We start from the raw sequence: 21,116 nt of genomic DNA, 5'->3' as shown, positions 1-21,116 counted from the left end.
GATCCTCAGAACTATGCTGGGTTTCTGCCATGTCTTTTGGAAATTCTGTGTTATTCAGAGGTACTTCATGGTGCTGTGGGTTCAGCGTATAGACAGCAGTCACCTGGAGGTTCATTGGCCTGGCTCAGTTCTGGCGTTTGCACATTTGCTAATTGTGATGGGTAGTACATTGGGACTAATCTGTAATATTGATAATGACTATAATGAGATAAATGGTATTGGATTGTAAAGTAATCCCTAGCGATCTGTATTTTGATACTTGAATGATTCTGCTTTTATAAATATATATATGTATATGGATGTATGTAAGTAATGTTTCATTTTTTTTCTTCGGCCACGTTTGTCGGAACAAGAGAGCCGACAGTGTTTGAAAAGCTTCACATATCAATGGTACCCATCCCTGACCTGTCTTAAACTTTTTTGCAAAGGCAAAAAAGTTTAAGACTATGAAAACATAACCTCTTGAGACTTCTTAAAGGTTTATTTTTTAATATCTAAATCTATCTTATAGCTCTGACGAGCTCTTGATACAAGGAATAGCAGTTTGCAAGAGCTAAAAAGTAGTTTAGATGTACTTTAAAACCATAAAAGGTTTGTTAACCCTTGTATTGTTTGTAAATATTGAAGCAAGATAGGCCTGTATTTTGAGTTATGGTGGGGTGAGAACAATTAAAAGAGCACACTGTCCATCTAGAAGTTCTACTCTTCAAGAATATAGGACTATATAACCAAAATTGATACTCAAGAAAAGTTACATATAGCACTTTAAAAGGGACACTCTTCTGCTAAATTAACTGTTACCATGACAAAATAGTACTTAGTTAGAATGTTTTATCTTTTTATTTAACAATATAGTTTGAGCTGGGTCCACATTCAAAGCCCTCTCTCTCTGTGTCTCTCTCACACTCAATGACAGAGTTTATATGCATTGTCCATGCAAAAAAAGTAAAAAGTGAGAAAAATGGCTTTAAAGATTCTGTTCTGTTACATTCTAATTCTACTGAGAAGCATGATACAAAAATTTCCTAACTAACTTAGATGCTTGATTAATGTATTTTTTATTAGCTAGTTTTATCTGTATTAATTTCTGGACACTGCAGCAGCTTGTGAGACTGCTCCTCTCGTTACAATCATAATCGTCACTAGAATGCAGCCCTTTTAGCCTAACTCTCAGTTTTGCTAGCTCTTTACATTCACAAAACCTTAAAAATAAACACTTTCCCTTCCGTTTTCATGGGAAAAAATCACCATGTTGTAGTATGGAAATTGAAGTAGGCTAGTTGAATCACTCAAACATTTGAAATGCCATAAATTATTATTATTATTTTTCGCGCTGTTTTGGCGATTTGCCAACAATTTGCGGCCGCGACATCCGACGGGCTTCTCCACGTCACCATTTTAATCAGATGTATTGTAGCCTACCATTATAACAGTAGGCTAGCTCTAGATTAAAAAAAATGGTAGGTACGTTGCCTACGTAGCTCAGCTGGAACAGGTTCCGCTTCGGCTCAAACAAACACTGTTTATTTTCAGATAACGTTACATATTTATCACATTTATTTTTTACTTGTCCGATCAGACAACTGCATGAGGCATTCCACTTGCCCGAACAGAGTTAGGATCCGCCAGTTGTCATCACCGAATGATGGTTAACGCCAGTGCTTCAGATGGGCAGGAGCTGTCGGGACTTGTATATGAGTACCGACTCTTCTTTTGATTACCAACATTAATTTATTTTAAACAGTATGTATTTTGAGGAGTAGGTACCGGCACTTATTTTGGTCCAATTAAAACACTGGTTAACACTATGGTATTTTGTAGGCTAATATTTGAAGCGCCGCTACCTACCTTTTCCTCGTCTTTCGGTGGCTGAAGAAAAAAAAGTGACGCTTTGACCGAACGTGCGACATTCGCGCGCTGCAAGTCTTCCGACCACCTCAGAAAAGAGCAAGCACGGAGCGCGCGCGGCCTAGGCTCTTTTTGAAAATAAATATGTGGACGCGGCAGTATGGATTTGAAAGCGAATTTAGGCAGAAATATTTAGAAAGCTTAACGTTTTTAATTTAATTTAATTTATGAATTTAATATATAGGCTATATTCAATATATATATATATATATATATATATATATATATATATATATATATATTTTTTTATATTTTTTTATTATTTTTTTTATTTTTTTTATTTATTTTATTTTATTTTATTATTTTGTTTTGTTTTGTTTTGTTTTGTTTTGTTTTGTTTTGTTTTGTTTATTTATTTTTAAATCTTTTTTTTATTATTATGGTGTGGCGGCAAGGATTTTGCCGTGGCGCCACGCCAGGAAAAGGAACCAGGGAAGGAGTGAATTATCACATGCATGAAGCCTTGATGAAGTGATGACATTTTATATCCAAACTGGCTACTGTTTGGCCGAGGCATACAAGCGCGAGGCGGTATTTCTAGTTCTTCATGCCATGCATAGCTATTTCTGAAATACTGTGGCTTAAAAGGGTAAATATCCCTCTAAATATGAATAGTGTAATTTAAAAAAAATTATCAACTCATTAAAATTCTAGGATTGCAATTGTGGTTTGAACAAAAGCCAGCATGCGCATTAGTCCCCAAGGGCTGAATTTGAGGACCACTGAACTAATAGATATTCCCAAATCTAAACAGAACAACATAGCAGCAGTCACCAAATTATTAATACCAATTTAGCACTTGAGTACACACACTCCTTGCACAAAAATAAATATACCATTAAATCTACTCACAAACTCTGTACTTACCTTGGTACTTTTGCCCCAGTCAGGCAGTTGATGCCATGTTTTTTGTTATCTGCCTTAAAATTCGCCTACAATACAAGCAAGGAATAAGAAGTAATAAAAATGATTATTGTAATGCTGTGTGTGTGTAGTATAGTTGAATGACATCAATTGCTGTTAGAGGACATTTTGCATGGAATATTACTGAAAGTTAAAATGCAAGTTAACAAGTCAAATTTCACCTAAAATGGAATCTACTTTACTTCAGAGACTATACATTTTCATTTGCATTGTCTAATAAGCTATTACACGTTACAGAAAAGATAGCTTCAGCATGGGGGAATCGTAATTTCCCTGGCATCAAATAAGTCTGGACCAAACGATCCTGGTGTGAAAGCACCCTCAAATAGGCTTTATTCCCATCTCGCTTTCCCCGGGCCATTGCTTCCTTCCCCCAACTTCCCCTCGCTGCAGCCAGTAGTATGGAGCAGGATCACCTGACATCCAGAAGATGAAGAGACGTGGGTCTCATATGTCGATTGGTTTCTGCTAGCGGCTAGACATTTTCTTCGCTAACTCGGTTTGGCTAGGCATGTCTGAAGGTTGAAGTTAAATCAAATTTGTCTTTTGAATTTATATATAGTTTAACTGTTAAAATATAATTCAGCAACTCTTCTAATGAATGTTGGTATGTTTCCCCACAGGTTCACACTCAATGTGGGCATTTTCAACATTTATTTACGGGCAGACCCAATTCCCAGAATTCAGTATTTCGGTATTTCTGGATGATCTTCAGGTGCTGTACTATGACAGCAACATCAAGAAACTTATCTCTCGAAGCGGACCAAGCTCTTCAGAGGGAGTTGAAGATATTATGCTTCTAGGTGCAAACACTGTGATAGAAGGCATTTACAGTAACATGAAACATCCCACACATGAAAGGTTCTTCGCCAATCACACTGAAGGTGAGCTGAATGCGGGCAGGTGTTCAGTTCAGGCCCCGTCCACATTCAGAAGACCACACTACATTAAATTTCATTACACTATTATACAAAAGGGCCATGGTTTGTCCGTAGCGTGCCAGCTTGCCATACTGGTAAGTTTCCTGTTTGCTGACTCAGAGGATTGTTCAGAGATGGGATGACCCTATGACCTAAGTGAATTTTTGGAGAAAATAAGAATCTGTGATAAGGTTGTTTGACAAAACAACTCAAATATAGTTGATGAAGCCCATATGCAAGTTGGCAAAGTGAGCCAGTTACATCATCTGCAGTAAAAAAAATATCCTAAATGTAGGGTAACATTCACAGAATCAATTACTAACACAGCCAGCAGTAAGAGTGTCATGGTCCTGTGTTTCCTGTCTGCGTTTTCCTTGTTGGGCCGCCAGATGGCGGCACTTCTGTTTTGTGTCCTGCTCCCCCTGTGTTCATTGTATGATTGTTTCCAATTGTTCAATCATTGTTTTCAATTGTCTCGTTTTCCCTTCCCTCTCTGTGGCCTGATTGTTCATGGTGCCCTCCTGTGTCTCATCAGCGTGTGTTCTATTTAAGTTTCCCCCTCCCTTGACTCAGGTGCTGGATCCTTGTGGTTATGTGGTAAAGTCTGGTTGTTTGTGCGCCCTGTTCATGTACCTACTCCATGTGCTCCTGCTATGTCCTGGTTTCCTAGTGTTTTTGTATTTTCTTGATTTCCTTTGTTCCTGTGTTTGTAGTTTTCCTTCGTTGTAGAAGGTCGCCCTGCGAGGCTTTTTGTTCCCTGTTGTTCCCTTTGTGTCAAGTAAAGTCTTTGTTCTTCATTTGGAGTTTTGCATTTTTTTCCACCCTCTGCGTTTGGGTCCTACCCCCCACGCATCGCAACAAAGAGGCCATTAAGACTGTTTCTGTGAATCAGTATTCAAAGTTTTGGTTTTGTGAGTAGACTAGACTAAATGTATTGTTTTATACCAAAGTGTGTCGAGAACATACTGTAGGTTGATGCTTGAAACTGCTGGCTTATTTGCCTTATTTTTTCTTTGTTTTGAAGGGGTTCATGTTCATCAGACGCTGGCTGGATGTGTGCTGGACAATGACAAGTCCAGTCAGGCCATGGTGTGGGAAGCTTATGATGGAACAGAAGCGGTACATTATGGCATGCATAATTGCACAATCAACCCTCTATGGCCACAGCTTATATGGATCACACAGGCTGCAGAGTTTTTTCAAATGGATTTAAGAAATATTTATCAGCCTATTTGTATCCACATACTGAAGTACTATCTGGAGAAAGAAAAGAACATTGTGCTTAGAAAAGGTAAGGATTATAACCTATAACATACACCTGACTAAAATGCATGTTCATTACACCCTGATATACTGTACAGTGTGGAGTTGCTGTACTGTTACATTTCCTGTGGCCAAGAAAAATTGTATCCCAATAGGTTTGCATTTAACTATATATTTTACCTTATTTTGTTACCTTGGTATATGTTGTAGTTCTGATTGGTTTGGTAGGGAGGATCTTTGGTCTGACCTATTGCTGGAGGGCCCAGACCTGCCCTTTATAGTTTTAATGATTTGCATGACCAGGCTGTTTTCTCTTTGTTATGTGTAAATGATTGCCACAGGCCACCGAAGTGGCTTTCCTTGGGGCCCTCCAGCACAGAGACACAGGGAGATGATGTTAAAACAGTCCACATTTATTCCACGAGGGTTTGGCAAGATGGTAACGCCAAATGAGCAGATGTTATCCCTGTCATGACAGAAGCTCCCTGGTGTGGGTGGGGATGGCAGATTTAACCTGTGCGCAGTGATTACCTCACTACGCACAGGTGCAGCCACTCCTGTTCCTGGGTCCAATTAGCCTGGCCAATTATCTAATTCTTCACCAATTATCCAACTTGCCAGGTCTAATTAGCTTGACCCAGGGCAGGTGTGGCTGCTTAAACCAGCCATCCCCACACCACAATGATTTTCTGGCTAAATTGCAACTACCTTTTCTGGGCTTCAGTGTCTTTATGTTGCAGTGCTGTGGATGTGAGGAAAGGTATATTTACTCGATAGCGCCGCATTCGGCTATATAAGGTCAAGCCCCCATCACAGCAATAATCTGTCATTTTTCTCACTAACTTTTGTATATTTCCATCCCATGTGAGGAGTCTCAGCTTCCCTGCGTCCCTGTATAACAGCTACTTCTCTGGCTGATGCACTGTTTCCCCCCTCAGAGCGGCCCAGAGTCAGACTAATCCAGAAGACATGCAGGGAGACTGGAGTGGTGAAGGTGAGCTGTCTGGCCACTGGCTTCTACCCCCGGCACATCAACCTGACCATGCTGAGACTACCGTCCCATTCCAGACCAGGAGCTCATTTTCGGGGAGGTGTTACCCAACGGAGACGGGACGTACCAGACGAGGAGAACCCTTAGTATCAGTTCGGAGATAGCGAGAGAGAAACACGTTACACCTGCTCTGTCACACACCTTGCTCTGGACAACAAGCTGGACATCAACTGGGGTAATGCACGTAAATACTGTACATGTTCTGCAGCACATTGTATTGTGGAGTCAGTGGGACAGGGTGGAAGAACATTGCGTTTTGTGCAAGTGCATATTTGTAAAGTCTGCTACTTTCCATAAACATTAACCAATTTACTTACTGATTTTGTCAATGTATTACACTGTTTTACAGAATCAGGGAAAGGTGCTGATGTTGCAGTCATCAGTTCTGTGGTTATAGTGCTGGTTCTGGTTCTGATCTTTGCCATCCGTGCGTTTATCGTCTATAAGAAGAGACGCAGAGGTGAGGGCATAACCGGTATTTATGGGTATGTGTGGAATGGGGAAAGGGTGTAATGGTTTTCCTAATTTGTCTTTTTACAGGCATCTAGACCTCCTTTGGATACTTGCTTGCTAAAGGCAAGTGTCTAAATATTAATGTTTATAGAGGAGTATACTGTTCTGTCTCTTCTGAAGATGTATCACTGATGGTTTGTGCTCTCAGTTTTAGTCTGAAGACCAAGCTTCACACTCCTCTATCATTTAGAAATCCTTTATTGTACCTGGTCAGGATGAGTAATTTTCTTTTTAGTATTCAATGGAATTGCAGACTCTGGTAATTATGGCTCTCTTGCTATAAAATAGTCAAGAGTGCCTTACATTTATTGGTGCGTGTGTTTGCTGTAAAGTGGTATATTGAATCAAGTGCGCTTCAATGGACATGCAGAACGCCATCTGCAATTGCCACGACACTGTCAACATCCCATATGTGTTATCTTATTAATATATTGTTTTCATTATTAGGGGGGCAAGCACCGCAGGTGCTGGAGCCACTCTTGTTTTAGTTTTAGTTTTATTTGTTAACTTTTCCTGCCAATGCAACTTAAATTCATGCATAGCAAAACTCACTGAACTTTGCACATCTGTAGAGCACTTTAACAGTAAAGGCCCTTGGGCTGCTGGCAGCTCGTCATGTTAATGTACTGCTCCAATGCATGGATAGGCCCCATTGTCTGGTATTGTCTGGGCCATGCTAGCATCATCCAGGATGACTGCCTCATTGTGCACCAGCAACCCCTGCTGGTTGGTCATTCGCTCTCACTTTCTGCTGCGCCATGCGTCTTCCTCCAATGGTATATCTGCTTAGACGTATTTTTGAATTTTGTGTAGAAAACCAACTTCACAATTTCACTGATCAGGGCAGCATGTTCGTTAGCCTTTAGCTACCTTACTTGAAAAATGGACCAGATCTATTGTGAATGCAGTTACTGAGAAAATTAAGTGCAATGAAATTAAGCTATTTTGCATTTGTGATTTTCTGGTCACAAGTGTAATGATGGAAGCATTGCAAGTTAAATGAAATGCATTTGCCATCAAGCCTTTGTTTTCATCATATGCTTTCAACACAACTTGTGTTACCCAAGACACTTGCTGCTACTGTAACCCACTCAATATGAACATTGCCAATAAAGGGTAATTATGTTTCGTAGTAGCTGTGTTTCCCCCAGCAGAGGGCACTAGTGGCGCATTATGGTAAAGTACTGGGGTCAGACTTATTTGAACAGAACAACAAAAGTCACTGCAAAGCAGCTTTTCCACCGCATGGTACCGGCTCAACTCAACTTGACTCTACTCTACTCGTATTTGGTACCAGGTATTTTGTTTTCCACTGCAGATAGTACCCCCGTCAATGTAGCTGGTAGTCATAGCGACGCCGCATGAAAGCGATTCTCTCTGACCATTCAGTGTTTTCACGTCATCTTTTGGTATCGCCTCAGCTCGCTTGGAACCTTGACGGAGGTGATACCAAAAAAAGTACCAGGTGCCAGGTACTATCCACAACTTTTACCCGATGGCAAACCAAAACTGTTGAGTAGAGTCGAGTTGAGCCGGTACCATGCGGTGGAAAAGCGGCTCAAGAGACACAGCACTAGCTACACGGAGAGAACTAGTTTAAACTATTAACTTTCAGTTCTGTTAAAAGATTTACAAGAACACAACTAAGTTTATCATTGGTTTAACATCTGCATTTGCATGCTGCGGATTCCTTTTTGTGTTTTGTTTGAATTCTCCGGTTGGTTTTTTCTGTGCTTGATTCTGATAGAGAAGAATAGAACTTTGGCCGAGCCAGTGGACGATTCACCACCCATGAACAGTGAACTAGTGCTACAGAGAAGACAGATCAGCACTGCATCCCATCTCTACTAAACTACAAATAAGCTTAGAGATCTCCACCATAATACTAAGAAAAATCACAACTTCGAAGCTTTGTTCATTGAATTGGCATTCGACTGAAATTAAGTATTTGATTATTAGGATGGGTGCTCAGTTGCTCAGTTATTCAGAGGTACTTCATGGTGCTGTGGGTTGAGCGTATAGACAGCAGTCACCTGGAGGTTCATTGGCCTGGCTCAGTTCTGGCGTTTGCACATTTGCTAATTGTGATGGGTAGTACATTGGGACTAATCTGTAATATTGATAATGACTATAATGAGAAATGGTATTGGATTTTAAAGTAATCCCTAGCGATCTGTATTTTGATACTTGAATGATTCTGCTTTTATAAATGTGTGTATATATATATGTATATGGATGTATGCAAGTAATGTTTCTTTTTTTTTTCTTTGGCCACGTTTGTCGGAACAAGAGAGCCGACAGTGTTTGAAAAGCTTCACACATCAATGGTACCCATCCCTGACCTGTCTTGGGGGTGAAAGGTGAGCGGGATCGGACTGAGAGATCTAACTCAGACAGACCTCAATACAGGCACACAGAAACAGACTGTTAATCTCGGGCTTCCAGTCTTTTTTAATTATTTTTCATAATTGTACAACTAATAAATGATGAAAAATGGCAACCAAAGTTTTTTTTGCTTGATTTATTTGCGTGAAACAACTTTAATAGGATGTCAGTTCCAATTCATTTTCTATTTTAATTTGTGTTAATTATGAATCTGTGGTGTGTATCTTGGAGGGTTATTTTGGAGTGTAAAGGGAACTATATTTCAATCTGATACTTTATGCCTCATGCTTGGTGAGTTCCTACCAGTCGTTTCCTGTGCTTGGGGCTGTTTATTCTGGTGTGGCATGAGGGTGCACTGAGAGTCATGTAAGAGTCGGATCTTCAGTCTGCTGAATTCCTGTGTAGGTTGTGGCTTTGTTCTGTGGTAAGTTGTAAACTATCAAAAGAGAATGTCACCTCAGAATGTGTTCAGTGTGTGATGTGGTGCTAAGTTCCCCCCACTCTGGAATCCTACAACATAAATATTACGAGTACAGAGCAATATTTTAATTCTCACACGTGGAAAATATTACACTCCTATCATTCAGTGGAATTGTAAAGCTGTGGATAAGCGCTTTGTCTTTGCAGTGTTTCTGTAGAGTGAGCGGATATCTCGAAACAGCCAGCTGACACAAGGATTTGTCCTCTGACTGGTTTACTCCCTGGGAAAGGTATGGATAGGCTATTACTCCAATTTACACAGCACCGCTTAGCTGTAGCTTTTCTCTCCCGGGAAGGCTAGCTATCTTACATTCAACAAGAATACCAGTACACTGCTACAGCGTCTTCACGCCATTTTTTCTCTTTTCTTCCCTTCCACACTGCGCCACCTCCTCTCTAAATTTCAAATTTACGGAGGCCTTAGTTATCTGGTGATATTGACATAACGAAAGTTTTCTTGTGATCGTGTGCCATCCCATAATTCCAAATTGCTACAGTGAAAATGCACAAAATCCAGTACATGAACACCTGGGAAGGTCTTCAAGAATATTTTGGACTTTGCAGAAAACGGTTTGATTTCATAATTTTATTGAATTTTAAAAAGTGGTATGTATAAAATTGAATGAACATTTTGGAGGATTTTACCATCTCATGAATCCAGATTCCTACTGTGAAAACACATTTTCATGAATACCTGGGAAGCCGGACTTTAAATATCTAGTTGAGTTAAAATAGTCAAATCAAATAATTAATGTAATTTAAGAACGGCGTGCATTTCTTGTCATTTTGGAATTTTTGATACTCCATTGTAGAGCGAGGAGTCTCTGGGGAGGGGAGTAGGTACGGTATGGAATAATGGATAACAGATAATAATCTAACATCACTCAAGTGTGCTGTTTATTTTCAATGAAATAATACTTTTTTAACATGTCTCAAAGTAGGCTAGCCACGGCTACTATTTTATCGACGACATTTTGAGATGACGTGACCTATTTAGCTAACGTATATCAGCACTTTGTATTTCATGCAGCCGTTACTACAAGTCACAGTAAATCCGCATCTAAAATAACCCACTTTGGGAAATGTACTGAAATGAAATGGCCACATGAAACACATTCTTTCAAACTAAATTGTGTGAAAAAAAATCGAAACAAAAACATTTTATGAAAAATAGGGAAAGAAAGTGTTTGGTTCTTTGGCTATTACATATTCTGTATGGAAATTCTATAAATGCCCCGACCCCCCGGTCACCAACGTCCAGCCCCCCATGTTCTTAAGGCATGCTCTTAAGGCATGCCTTGGCTACTTTGAGACATGTTTTTTTTTTTTTTTACTTATTTCATTGAAAATAAACAGCACACTTGACAGTGATGTTCGATTATTATCCATTTATTATCCATATTTCCATACCGCAGTTCAGTGAACGAATCACTGAACTGCGAACGATAGTCAGTCAGTGTGAACTACCAGTTCACGTTCGCGAACGAATCGTTTCACGAAGTGATTCAGTAAACTTCGTTCACCCAAAAGATTCATTCTTTTGAACGAATCGTTCGCGAACAACACAACACTAGTCACACGTGAAGCAAGGGATACGTCGGAAGACATTATGGAACGAATAACTGCGCTTCTTTTTCTTTTACAGGCGACAGTAACTGTTGTCAACACAGGTAAAATATTTATGTATTCATGTAGCCTACGTGATGTTAATTTTAACTTAGCCTATAGCTATTGATTTATGATCGTTTGAATAAATCACCAGCTTGGTTGAAAGCAAACCACCCACTTGACAGCGGTGGATGTTTGTGCGGGTAAAAAAGCCCTCCAGTTGGTAGAAACGGATTGGTTTAGCGAATTTGTAATTAGCCTACGTTACTTGTTTTCATGTGAATGTCTTATGTATAAAAAAAACTTCGGCAAACTTCTGATGTAGCCTATAGGCCTACGTCAGCGAAATCATGGCGGCTCCCGTTATACTGAAATATACTGAATTTCAGCTCATTTTAACCATACAACACAACGTTTCCGCTGGTAAGGTTTTGCCGCGGCGTGGCGGATCCTAACTCTGTTCGGGCAAGTGGAATGCTTCATGCAGTTGTCTGATCGGGCAAGTAACAAATAAATGTAATAAATATGTAACGTTATCATGAAAATGAACAGAATTTTAAAAAAAAACATACAAAATGGTGATTTTTTCCCATGAAAACGAAAGTGAAAGTGTTTATTTTTAAGGTTTTGTGAATGTAGTGAGCTAGCAAAACTGAGAGTTAGGCTACAGTTGCTACAGCTGACAAAGAGGGCTGCATTCTAATGACGATTATGATTATAACGAGAGGAGCAGTATCACAAGCTGCTGCAGTGTCCAGAAATGAATACAGATAAAAATAGCTAATAAAAAATACATTGATCAAGCATCTAAGTTAGTTAGGTAATTTTTGTATCATGCTTCTCAGTAGAATTAGAATGTAACAGAACAGAATCTTTAAAGCCATTTTTCTCACTTTTTCCTTTTTTTTGCATGGGCAATGCATGTAAACTCTGTCATTGAGTGTGAGAGAGACAGAGAGAGAGGGCTTTGAATGTGGACCCAGCTCAAATTATATTGTTAAATAAAAAGATAAAACATTCTAACTAAGTACTATTTTGTCATGGTAATTGAGTTAATTTAGCAAAAGAGTGTCCCTTTTAAAGTGCTATATGTAACTTTTCTTGAGTATCAATTTTGGTTATATAGTCCTCTATTCTTGAAGATAGAACTTCTAGATGGACAATGTGCTCTTTTAATTGTTCTCACCCCACCATAAAAATACAGGCCTACTTTGCTTCAATATTTACAAACAATACAAGGGTTAACAAACCTTTTATGGTTTTAAAGTACATCTAAAACTACTTTTTAGCTCTTGCAAACTGCTATTCCTTGTATCAAGAGCTCGTCAGAGCTATAAGATAGATTTAGATATAAACAAAAAAACCTTTAAGAAGTCTCAAGAGGTTATGTTTTCATAGTCTTAAACTTTTTTGCCTTTGCTACACCGGGCCTAAATTGACCCCCCGCCGGGCCTAAGCATCGGGGATTATTATTATTTTATTTTTTTTAACGCATTTTTAAGATGTTTTTTAAACTAGTTACAGTGGGACGGCTCAAGAAAAGTTACATATTGCACTTTAAAAGGGACACTCTTCTGCTAAATTAACTCAGTTACCATGACAAAATAGTACTTAGTTAGAATCTTTTATCTTTATTTAACAATATAATTTGAGCTGGGTCCACATTCAAAGCCTTCTCTCTCTGTCTTTCTCACCCTCAATGACAGAGTTTACATGCATTGTCCATGCAAAAAAAAAAAAAAAAAAGAGGAAAAAGTGAGAAAAATGGCTTTAAAGATTCTGTTCTGTTACATTCTAATTCTACTGAGAAGCATGATACAAAAATTTCCTAACTAACTTAGATGCTTGATTAGTGTATTTTTTATTAGCTAGTTTTATCTGTATTCATTTCCGGACACTGCAGCAGCTTGTGAGACTGCTCCTCTCGTTACTGTCATAATCGTCATTAGAATGCAGCCTAACTCTCAGTTTTGCTAGCTCACTACATTCACAAAACCTTAAAAATAAACACTTTACCTTTCGTTTTCATGGGAATTTTTTTTTTTTTTTAAATTCGCGCTGTTTTGGCGATTTGCCAACAACTTGCGGCCGCGACATCCGACGGGCTTCTCCAGGTCACCATTTTAATCAGATGTACTGTACCATTATAACAGTAGTTTCAGAATTAAAAAAAAAATAGTTAAAACTAATTAAAATTTAAACTAGTTAAAATTCATATTTCTGATATCATGAACTCAATTTAAACTAGTTCAAATTGGAATTTTTGATATCAATAATAGAATTTTATCTAGGTGTAATTAGACTTGCGGCCGCGACATCCGACGGCTTCTCCAGGTCACCATTTTAATCAGATGTATTGTACCATTATAACAGTAGTTTTTGAATTAAAAAAAAAAAAAAAAGGTAGGCACGTAGCCTACGTAGCTCAACTGGAACAGGTTCCGCTTCGGCTCATACAAACACTGTTTATTTTCAGATAACGTTACATATTTATCACATTTATTTTTTACTTGTCCGATCAGACAACTGCATGAGGTATTCCACTTGCCCGAACAGAGTTAGGATCCGCCAGTTGTCATCACCGAATGATGGTTAACGCCAGTGCTTCAGATGCGCAGGAGCTGTCGGGACTTGTATATGAGTACCGACTCTTCTTTTGATTACCAACAATAATTTATTTTAAACAGTATGTATTTAGAGGAGTAGGTACCGGCACTTATTTTGGTACAATTAAAACACTGGTTAACACTATGGTATTTTTGTAATATTTGAAGCGCCGCTACCTACCTTTATCTTGTCTTTCGGTGGCTGAAGGAAAAAAAAGTGACGCTTTGACAGACCGTGCGACATTGGCGCGCTGCAAGTCTTCCGACCACCTCAGAAAGGAGCAAGCACGGAGCGCGCACGGCCTGGGCTCTTTTTGAACATAAATATGTGGACGCCACAGTATGATATCAGAAATTAGATTTTAACTAGTTAAAACGCCAATTCTTGATATCGGAAATTCTATTTTAACTAGTCAGATGTAAAACGTTTTTCTCATTCATTTCAATCGGAGTTGGAATTTGACCTAGTAAAAATGGCCAATTTCTGATATCAGAAAATCAATTACTGATATCAACAATATAATTTAAACTAGTTAAAATTCCTATTTCTGATATCATGAATTCAATTTAAACTAGTTCAAATTGGAATTTTTGATATCAATAATAGAATTTTAACTAGGTGTAGACTGTCCAATTTTAACTAGTTAAAATACAATTCTTGATATCAAGAATTCCTATTTTAACTACTTAAAATTCAATTATTGATATTAAAAATGTCCCATTGAAATGACGTTTTGTTCACTTTGATATTTTAAGTAGCCTACAATTAACGCTAGTTTAAAATTTAAATAAAACTATACCCCAAACCAATGTAAAGCAGCCTTTGAAAGAAACTAAAATACACCGGCGAGGACAGTGACTGTCAGGTAGCGTAACCACACGTCACAAGCACGAATGGTTTGTAGTCCTAAAGAACGGAAGTGAATTGCATTTTTGAGCCATGGATTCCCTCGGAAGATTTCCAATGCTTTTTCCCATAGGGATTTCGTTTTCTGCAGACGTTCTGCGACATAACATAATTAGAGGTGCGCGACCCTGAAAATACACTGAATGCCAACGTTATTAAATGAATAATTTGTATCGGCCTAATCATATACCGTAACCGTCATGTGATTAGGACTGAGGTTGGGAAACATCTAGCCAGGAAAAGGAACCAGGGAATGAGTGAATTATCACATGCATGAAGCCTTGATGAAGTAATGACATTTTATATCCAAACTGGCTACTGGTTGGCGGAGGCATACAACCGCGAGGCGGTATTTCTAGTTCTTCATGCCATGCATAGCTATTTCTGACATACTGTGGCTTAAAAGGGTAAATATCCCTCAAAATATGAATAGTGTAATTAAGAAAAATTATCAACTCATTAAAATTCTAGGATTGCAATTGTGGTTGGAACAAAAGCCAGCATGCGCATTGGTCCCCCAGGGCTGAATTTGAGGACCACTGAACTAATAGGTATTCCCAAATCTAAACAGAACAACATAGCAGCAGTCACCAAATTACTAATACCAATTTAGCACTTGAGTACGCACACTCCTTGCACAAAAATAAATATACCATTAAATCTACTCCCAAACTCTGTACTTTTGCCCCAGTCAGCCAGTTGATGTTGTTTCGTCACCTGCCTTAAAATTCGCCTACAATACAAGCAAGCAATAAGAAGTAATAAAAATGATTATTGTAATGCTGTGTGTGTGTAGTATAGTTGAATGACATCAATTGCTGTTAGAGGACATTTTACATGGAATATTACTCAAAGTTAAAATGCAAGTTAAAGTCAAATTTCACCTCAAATGGAATCTACTTTACTTCAGAGACTAGAAATTTGCATTTTCATTGTCTAATTACATTACATTACATTACAGGCATTTAGCAGACGCTCTTATCCAGAGCGACTTACACAACTATTTTACATAGCATTTTACATTGTATCCATTTATACAGCTGGATATATACTGAAGCAATGCAGGTTAAGTACCTTGCTCAAGGGTACAACGGCAGTGTCCTTACCCGGGAATCGAACCTGCGACCTTACGGTTACGAGTCTAGTTCCTTACCCACTGTGCTACACTCCGTCCTCGGAGCTAATGTGTAATAGCTAATAAGCTATTACACATGTTACAGAAAAGATAGCTTCAGCATGGGGGAATCGTAATTTCCCTGGCATCAAATAAGTCTGGACCAAACGATCCTGGTGTGAAAGCGCCCTCAAATAGGCTTTATTCCCATCTCGCTTTCCCCGGGCCATTGCTTCCCCTCCCCCAACTTCCCCTCGCTGCAGCCAGTAGTATGGAGCAGGATCACCTGACATCCAGAAAATGAAGAGACGTGGGTCTCATATGTCGATTGATGTCTGCTAGAGGCTAGCCATTTTCTTCGCTAACTCGGTTTGGCTAGGCATGTCTGAAGGTTGAAGTTAAATCAAATTCGTCTTTTGAATTTATATATAGTTTAACTGTTAAAATATAATTCAGCAACTCTTCTAATGAATGTTGGTATGTTTCCCCACAGGTTCACACTCAATATGGACGTTTTCAACATTTATTTACGGGCAGACCCAATTCCCAGAATTCAGTATTTTGGCATTTTTGGATGATCTTCAGGTGCTGTACTATGACAGCAACATCAAGAAAATTATCTCTCGAAGCCAACCAAGCTCCACAAAGGGAGTTGAAGATATTATTCTTCTAGGTGCAAACATTGTGGTAGAAGGCATTTACGGTGACATGAAAAATCCCATACATGACAGGTTCTTCGGCAATCACACTGAAGGTGAGCTGAGTGCGGGCAGGTGTTCAGTTCAGGCCCCGTCCACATTCAGAAGACCACACTACATTAAATTTCATTACACTATTATACAAAAGGGCCATGGTTTGTCTGTAGCGTGCCAGCTTGCCATACTGGTAAGTTTCCTGTTTGCTGACTCAGAGGATTGTTCAGAGATGGGATGACCCTATGATCTAAGTGAATTTTTGGAGAAAATAAGAATCTGTGATAAGGTTGTTTGACAAAACAACTCAAATATAGTTGATGAAGCCCATATGCAAGTTGGCAAAGTGAGCCAGTTATATCATCTGCAGTAAAAAAAATATCCTAAATGTAGGGTAACGGTACATTCACAGAATCAATTACTAACACAGAATCAGTAGTCAATGTTTTGGTTTTGTGAGTAGACTAGACTAAATGTATTATTATTTTATGCAAAAGTGTGTCGAGAACATACTGTAGGTTGATGCTTGAAACTGCTGGCTTATTTGCCTTTTTATTTTTTCTTTGTTTTGAAGGAGTTCGTGTTCATCAGCACCTGGCTGGATGTGTGCTGGACAATGACAAGCCCAGTCCGGTCATGCTGTGGGAAGCTTATGATGGAATAGACGCGAAGCGTTTTGACATGCATAATTACACAGCCAACCCTCTATGGCCACAGCTTATGTGGACCACAAAGGAAGCAGAGCTTTATCTAATGGAATTAATGGATATCTATCAGCCTATTTGTATCCAAATACTGAAGTACTATCTGGAGAAAGAAAAGAACATTGTGCTTAGAAAAGGTAAGGATTATAACCTTCAGCATACACCTGACTAAAACGCATGTTCATTACACCCTGATATACTGTACAGTGTGGAATTACTGTACTGTTACATTTCCTGTGGCCAAGAAAAATTGTGTCCCAATAGGTTTGCATTTAACTATATATTTTACCTTATTTTGTTACCATAGTATATGTTGCAGTTCTGATTGGTTTGGTAGGGAGGATCTTTGGTCTGACCTATTGCTGGAGGGTCCAGACCTTCCCTTTATAGTTTTAATGATTTGTATGACCAGGCTGTTTTCTCTTATTTTTTGTTATGTTTCATATGAAAATGATTTTCTGGCTAAATTGCAACTACCTTTTCTGGGCTTCAGTGTCTTTGTATGTTGCAGTGCTGTGGATGTGAGGAAAGGCATATTTACTCGATAGCGCCGCATTCGGCTATATAAGGTCAAGCCCCCATCACAGCAATAATCTGTCATTTTTCTCACTAACTTTTGTATATTTCCATCCCATGTGAGGAGTCTCAGCTTCCCTGCGTCCCTGTATAACAGCTACTTCTCTGGCTGATGCACTGTTTCCCCCCTCAGAGCGGCCCAGAGTCAGACTAATCCAGAAGACATGCAGGGAGACTGGAGTGGTGAAGGTGAGCTGTCTGGCCACTGGCTTCTATCCCCGGCACATCAACCTGACCATGCTGAGAGACGACCGTCCCATTCCAGTCGAGGAGCTCATTTTCGGGGAGGTGTTACCCAACAGAGACGGGACGTACCAGACGAGGAGAACCCTTATTATCAGTTCGGAGAAAGCGAGAGAGAAACACCGTTACACCTGCTCTGTCACACACCTTACTCTGGACAACAAGCTGGACATCAACTGGGGTAATGCACGTAAATACTGTACATGTTCTGCAGCACATTATTGTATTATTGTGGAGTCAGTGGGACAGGGTAAAAGAACATTGCGTTTTGTGCAAGTGCATATTTGTAAAGTCTGCTACTTTCCATAAACATTAACCAATTTACTTACTGATTTTGTCAATGTATTGCACTGTTTTACAGAACCAGGGGAAGGTGCTGATGTTGCAGTCATCAGTTCTGTGGTTGTAGTGCTGGTTCTGCTTCTGATCTTTGCCATCCCTGCGTTTATCATCTATAAGAAGAGACGCAGAGGTGGGGGCATAACCGGTATTTATGGGTATGTGTGGAATGGAGAAAGGGTGTAATATTGTTTTCCTAATAAATTTGTCTTTTTACAGGCATCTAGACCTCCTTTGGATACTTGCTTGCTAAAGGTAAGTGTCTAAATATTAATGTTTACAGAGGAGTATACTGTTCTGTCCCTTCTGAAGATGTATCACTGATGGTTTGTGCTCTCAGTTTTAGAGTCTGAAGACCCAGCTTCACACTCCTCTATCATTTAGAAATCCTTTATTGTACCTGGTCAGGATGAGTAATTTTCTTTTTAGTATTCAATGGAATTGCAGACTCTGGTAATTATTGTTCTCTTGATATAAAATAGTCAAGTGCCTTACATTTATTGGTGCGTGTGTTTGCTGTAAAGTGGTATATTGAATCAAGGGCCATGCTAGCATCATCCAGGATGACAATGCCTCATTGTGCACCAGCAACCCCTACTGGTTGGTCATTCGCTCTCACTTTCTGCTGCGCAATGCGTCTTCCTCCAATGGTATATCTGCTTAGACGTATTTTTGAATTTTGTGTAGAACACCAACTTCACAATTTCACTGATCTGGGCAGCATGTTCTTTAGCCTTTACCTACCTTACTTGAAAAATGGACCAGATCTATTGTGAATGCAGTTACTGAGAAAATTAAGTGCAATGAAATTAAGCTATTTTGCATTTTCTGATTATCTGGTCACTCAAGTGTCGTGATGGAAGCATTGCAAGTTAAATGAAATGCATTTTCCATCAAGCCTTTAGGTTTTCATCATATGCTTTCAACACATAACTTGTATTATTCAAGACACTTGCTGCTACTGTAACCCACTCAATATGAACATTGCCAATAAAGGGTAATTATCTGTTTCGTAGTAGCTGTGATTCCCCCAGCAGAGGGCACTAGTGGCGCATTATGGAAAAGTACTGGGGTCAGACTTGCCTGAACAGAACAACAAAAGTCACTGCAAAGCAGCTTTTCCACCGCATGGTACCGGCTCAACTCGACTTGACTCTACTCTACTCGCATTTGGTACCAGGTATTTTGTTTTCCACTGCAGATAGTACCCCCGTCAATGTAGCTGGTAGTCATAGCGACGCCGCATGAAAGCGATTCTCTCTGACCGTTCAGTGGTCGGGAGTGTTTTCACGTCATCTTTTGGTATCGCCTCAGCTCGCTTGGAACCTTGACGGAGGTGATACCAAAAAAAGTACCAGGTGCCAGGTACTATCCACAACTTTTGCCCGATGGAAAACCAAAACTGTTGAGTAGAGTCGAGTTGAGCCGGTACCATGCGGTGGAAAAGCGGCTCAAGAGACACAGCACTAGCTACACAGAGAACTAGTTTAAAACATTAACTTTCAGTTCTGTTAAAAGATTTACAAGAACACAACTAAGTTTATCATTGGTTTAACATCTGCATTTGCATTCTGCGGATTCCTTTTTGTGTTGTTTTGTTTGAATTCTCTGGTTGGTTTTTTCTGTGCTTGATTCTGATAGAGAAGAATAGAACTTTGGCTGAGCCAGTGGACGATTCACCACCCATGAACAGTGCACTAGTGCTACAGAGGAGAAGACGGATCAGCACTGCATCCCATCTCTGCTAAACTACAGATAAGCTTAGAGATCTCCACCATAATACTAAGAAAAATCATACCACCCGGGTAGATGGACATTGGACACTATATTATTTTGAAACTTATTATAGAAGCAGAGCTCTGATATTTTTGTTTTGTTTGGATTATCCAATTATTTTGACTATATAGCTTTGTATATTTGCAGATTTAAATAGATCACTTCAAATACGTTTTTTATTTTTTTAATTGCAGTTTCCATCAATTTTAATGGAAAAATCAGATATTTAACCAATTCAATTAAGGTTAGGGTAATGAAAGTTGAGTCTGAGGGTTGAGGCAATTCACAGCTGTGTTCAGCAGCTTAAAGAAAGGTTAGGACATGGGTTTGTTTTTCTCTAGTAGCATGGGTACCTATGACCATAAATAGATTTAGAATATATTCATATTTTTTCAGGGAAATTATTATTTTGTAAGTAACCTCAACCATATTATTTTGCATTTGTATTATTTAATTCATGATTTTAGCTTTGTTTTTCATCAATTCTAAATGAGTAATTAGATGTTCTCAAAAGTACCTATGGTTTCAATGAAGTTTGAGGGCTCAAATTAGGGTTAGGGTTAGGAAAATTAGGAAAACAGCGAGTCTGAGGGTTAAGGCGAGTTGGGCAGCTTGAAGAACAGTTAGTACATGGGCTTCTTAATGATTTTGAATCAGCCAAATATTTTCTATAGTAGCATGTGTACCTATGGCCATTGATTACAATATATATTACAATTACAATATATACATTTTCATATTTGAAAAATGACTAACATTTACAAAGCATAAATCATCTGTTTTCATAACTTACATTTTTAAAAATGTATTATTTTATGTAATAATCACAATGAAATTTTGATGCACTACTCATTACACTGTTTTACAGAACCCAGCAACACCGGTGCCATTCTATGTTTGTAGTGTCAGTTCTGGGTTTGATCTTAGGCATCTCTGCGTTTGCTTCCTGTGAAGGGAAGACTGTTTAAGAGCCCAGGAGAGAGAGGTAGCATTTACAGGATCATCATGACTGGACAAAGGGTGTTATTGTGGCCTCAAAGTGTTCCAAAAAAAAAAAAAAAGATAACTGAATTGTGTTGGCCAGAGGTGGTTGTGGCACAAATAAAC

The 21,116-nt window shown here is 39.0% G+C and overlaps 1 protein-coding gene and 1 pseudogene across 4 annotated transcripts in view; both read left to right on the top strand.

Moving 5' to 3' along the window:
* The first annotated feature begins 4,571 nt into the window (after positions 1-4,571).
* On the top strand, positions 4,572-8,400 carry LOC118208028 (annotated as a pseudogene).
* A 2,607-nt stretch (positions 8,401-11,007) lies between these two features.
* The window catches only part of LOC118208021 (class I histocompatibility antigen, F10 alpha chain-like), a 48,522-nt gene continuing 38,413 nt past the window's right edge, over positions 11,008-21,116 (top strand). Inside the window, exons 1-8 of one of the 4 annotated variants that reach the window (XR_004761493.1) lie at positions 11,008-11,114; positions 16,173-16,433; positions 16,946-17,212; positions 17,785-18,075; positions 18,256-18,366; positions 18,453-18,488; positions 18,574-18,686; positions 19,875-21,101. Coding sequence is in view for 3 of the 4 variants with exons in the window: in XM_035382287.1 (XP_035238178.1) it covers positions 11,054-11,114; positions 16,173-16,433; positions 16,946-17,212; positions 17,785-18,075; positions 18,256-18,366; positions 18,453-18,460 (999 nt within the window). In the remaining variant the exon portion in view is untranslated. Of the gene's footprint in view, positions 11,115-16,172; positions 16,434-16,945; positions 17,213-17,784; positions 18,076-18,255; positions 18,367-18,452; positions 18,489-18,573; positions 18,687-19,874; positions 21,102-21,116 lie in introns of those variants that run through there. The other 3 variants (XM_035382287.1, XM_035382285.1, XM_035382286.1) reach the window with 3 other exon arrangements.

This window comes from Anguilla anguilla, chromosome 11, assembly GCF_013347855.1.
Source record: "Anguilla anguilla isolate fAngAng1 chromosome 11, fAngAng1.pri, whole genome shotgun sequence".
Taxonomy (NCBI): domain Eukaryota; kingdom Metazoa; phylum Chordata; class Actinopteri; order Anguilliformes; family Anguillidae; genus Anguilla; species Anguilla anguilla.
The sequence above is the reverse complement of the archived record's forward strand: the minus strand, read 5'-3'. Positions and strand labels throughout refer to the sequence as shown.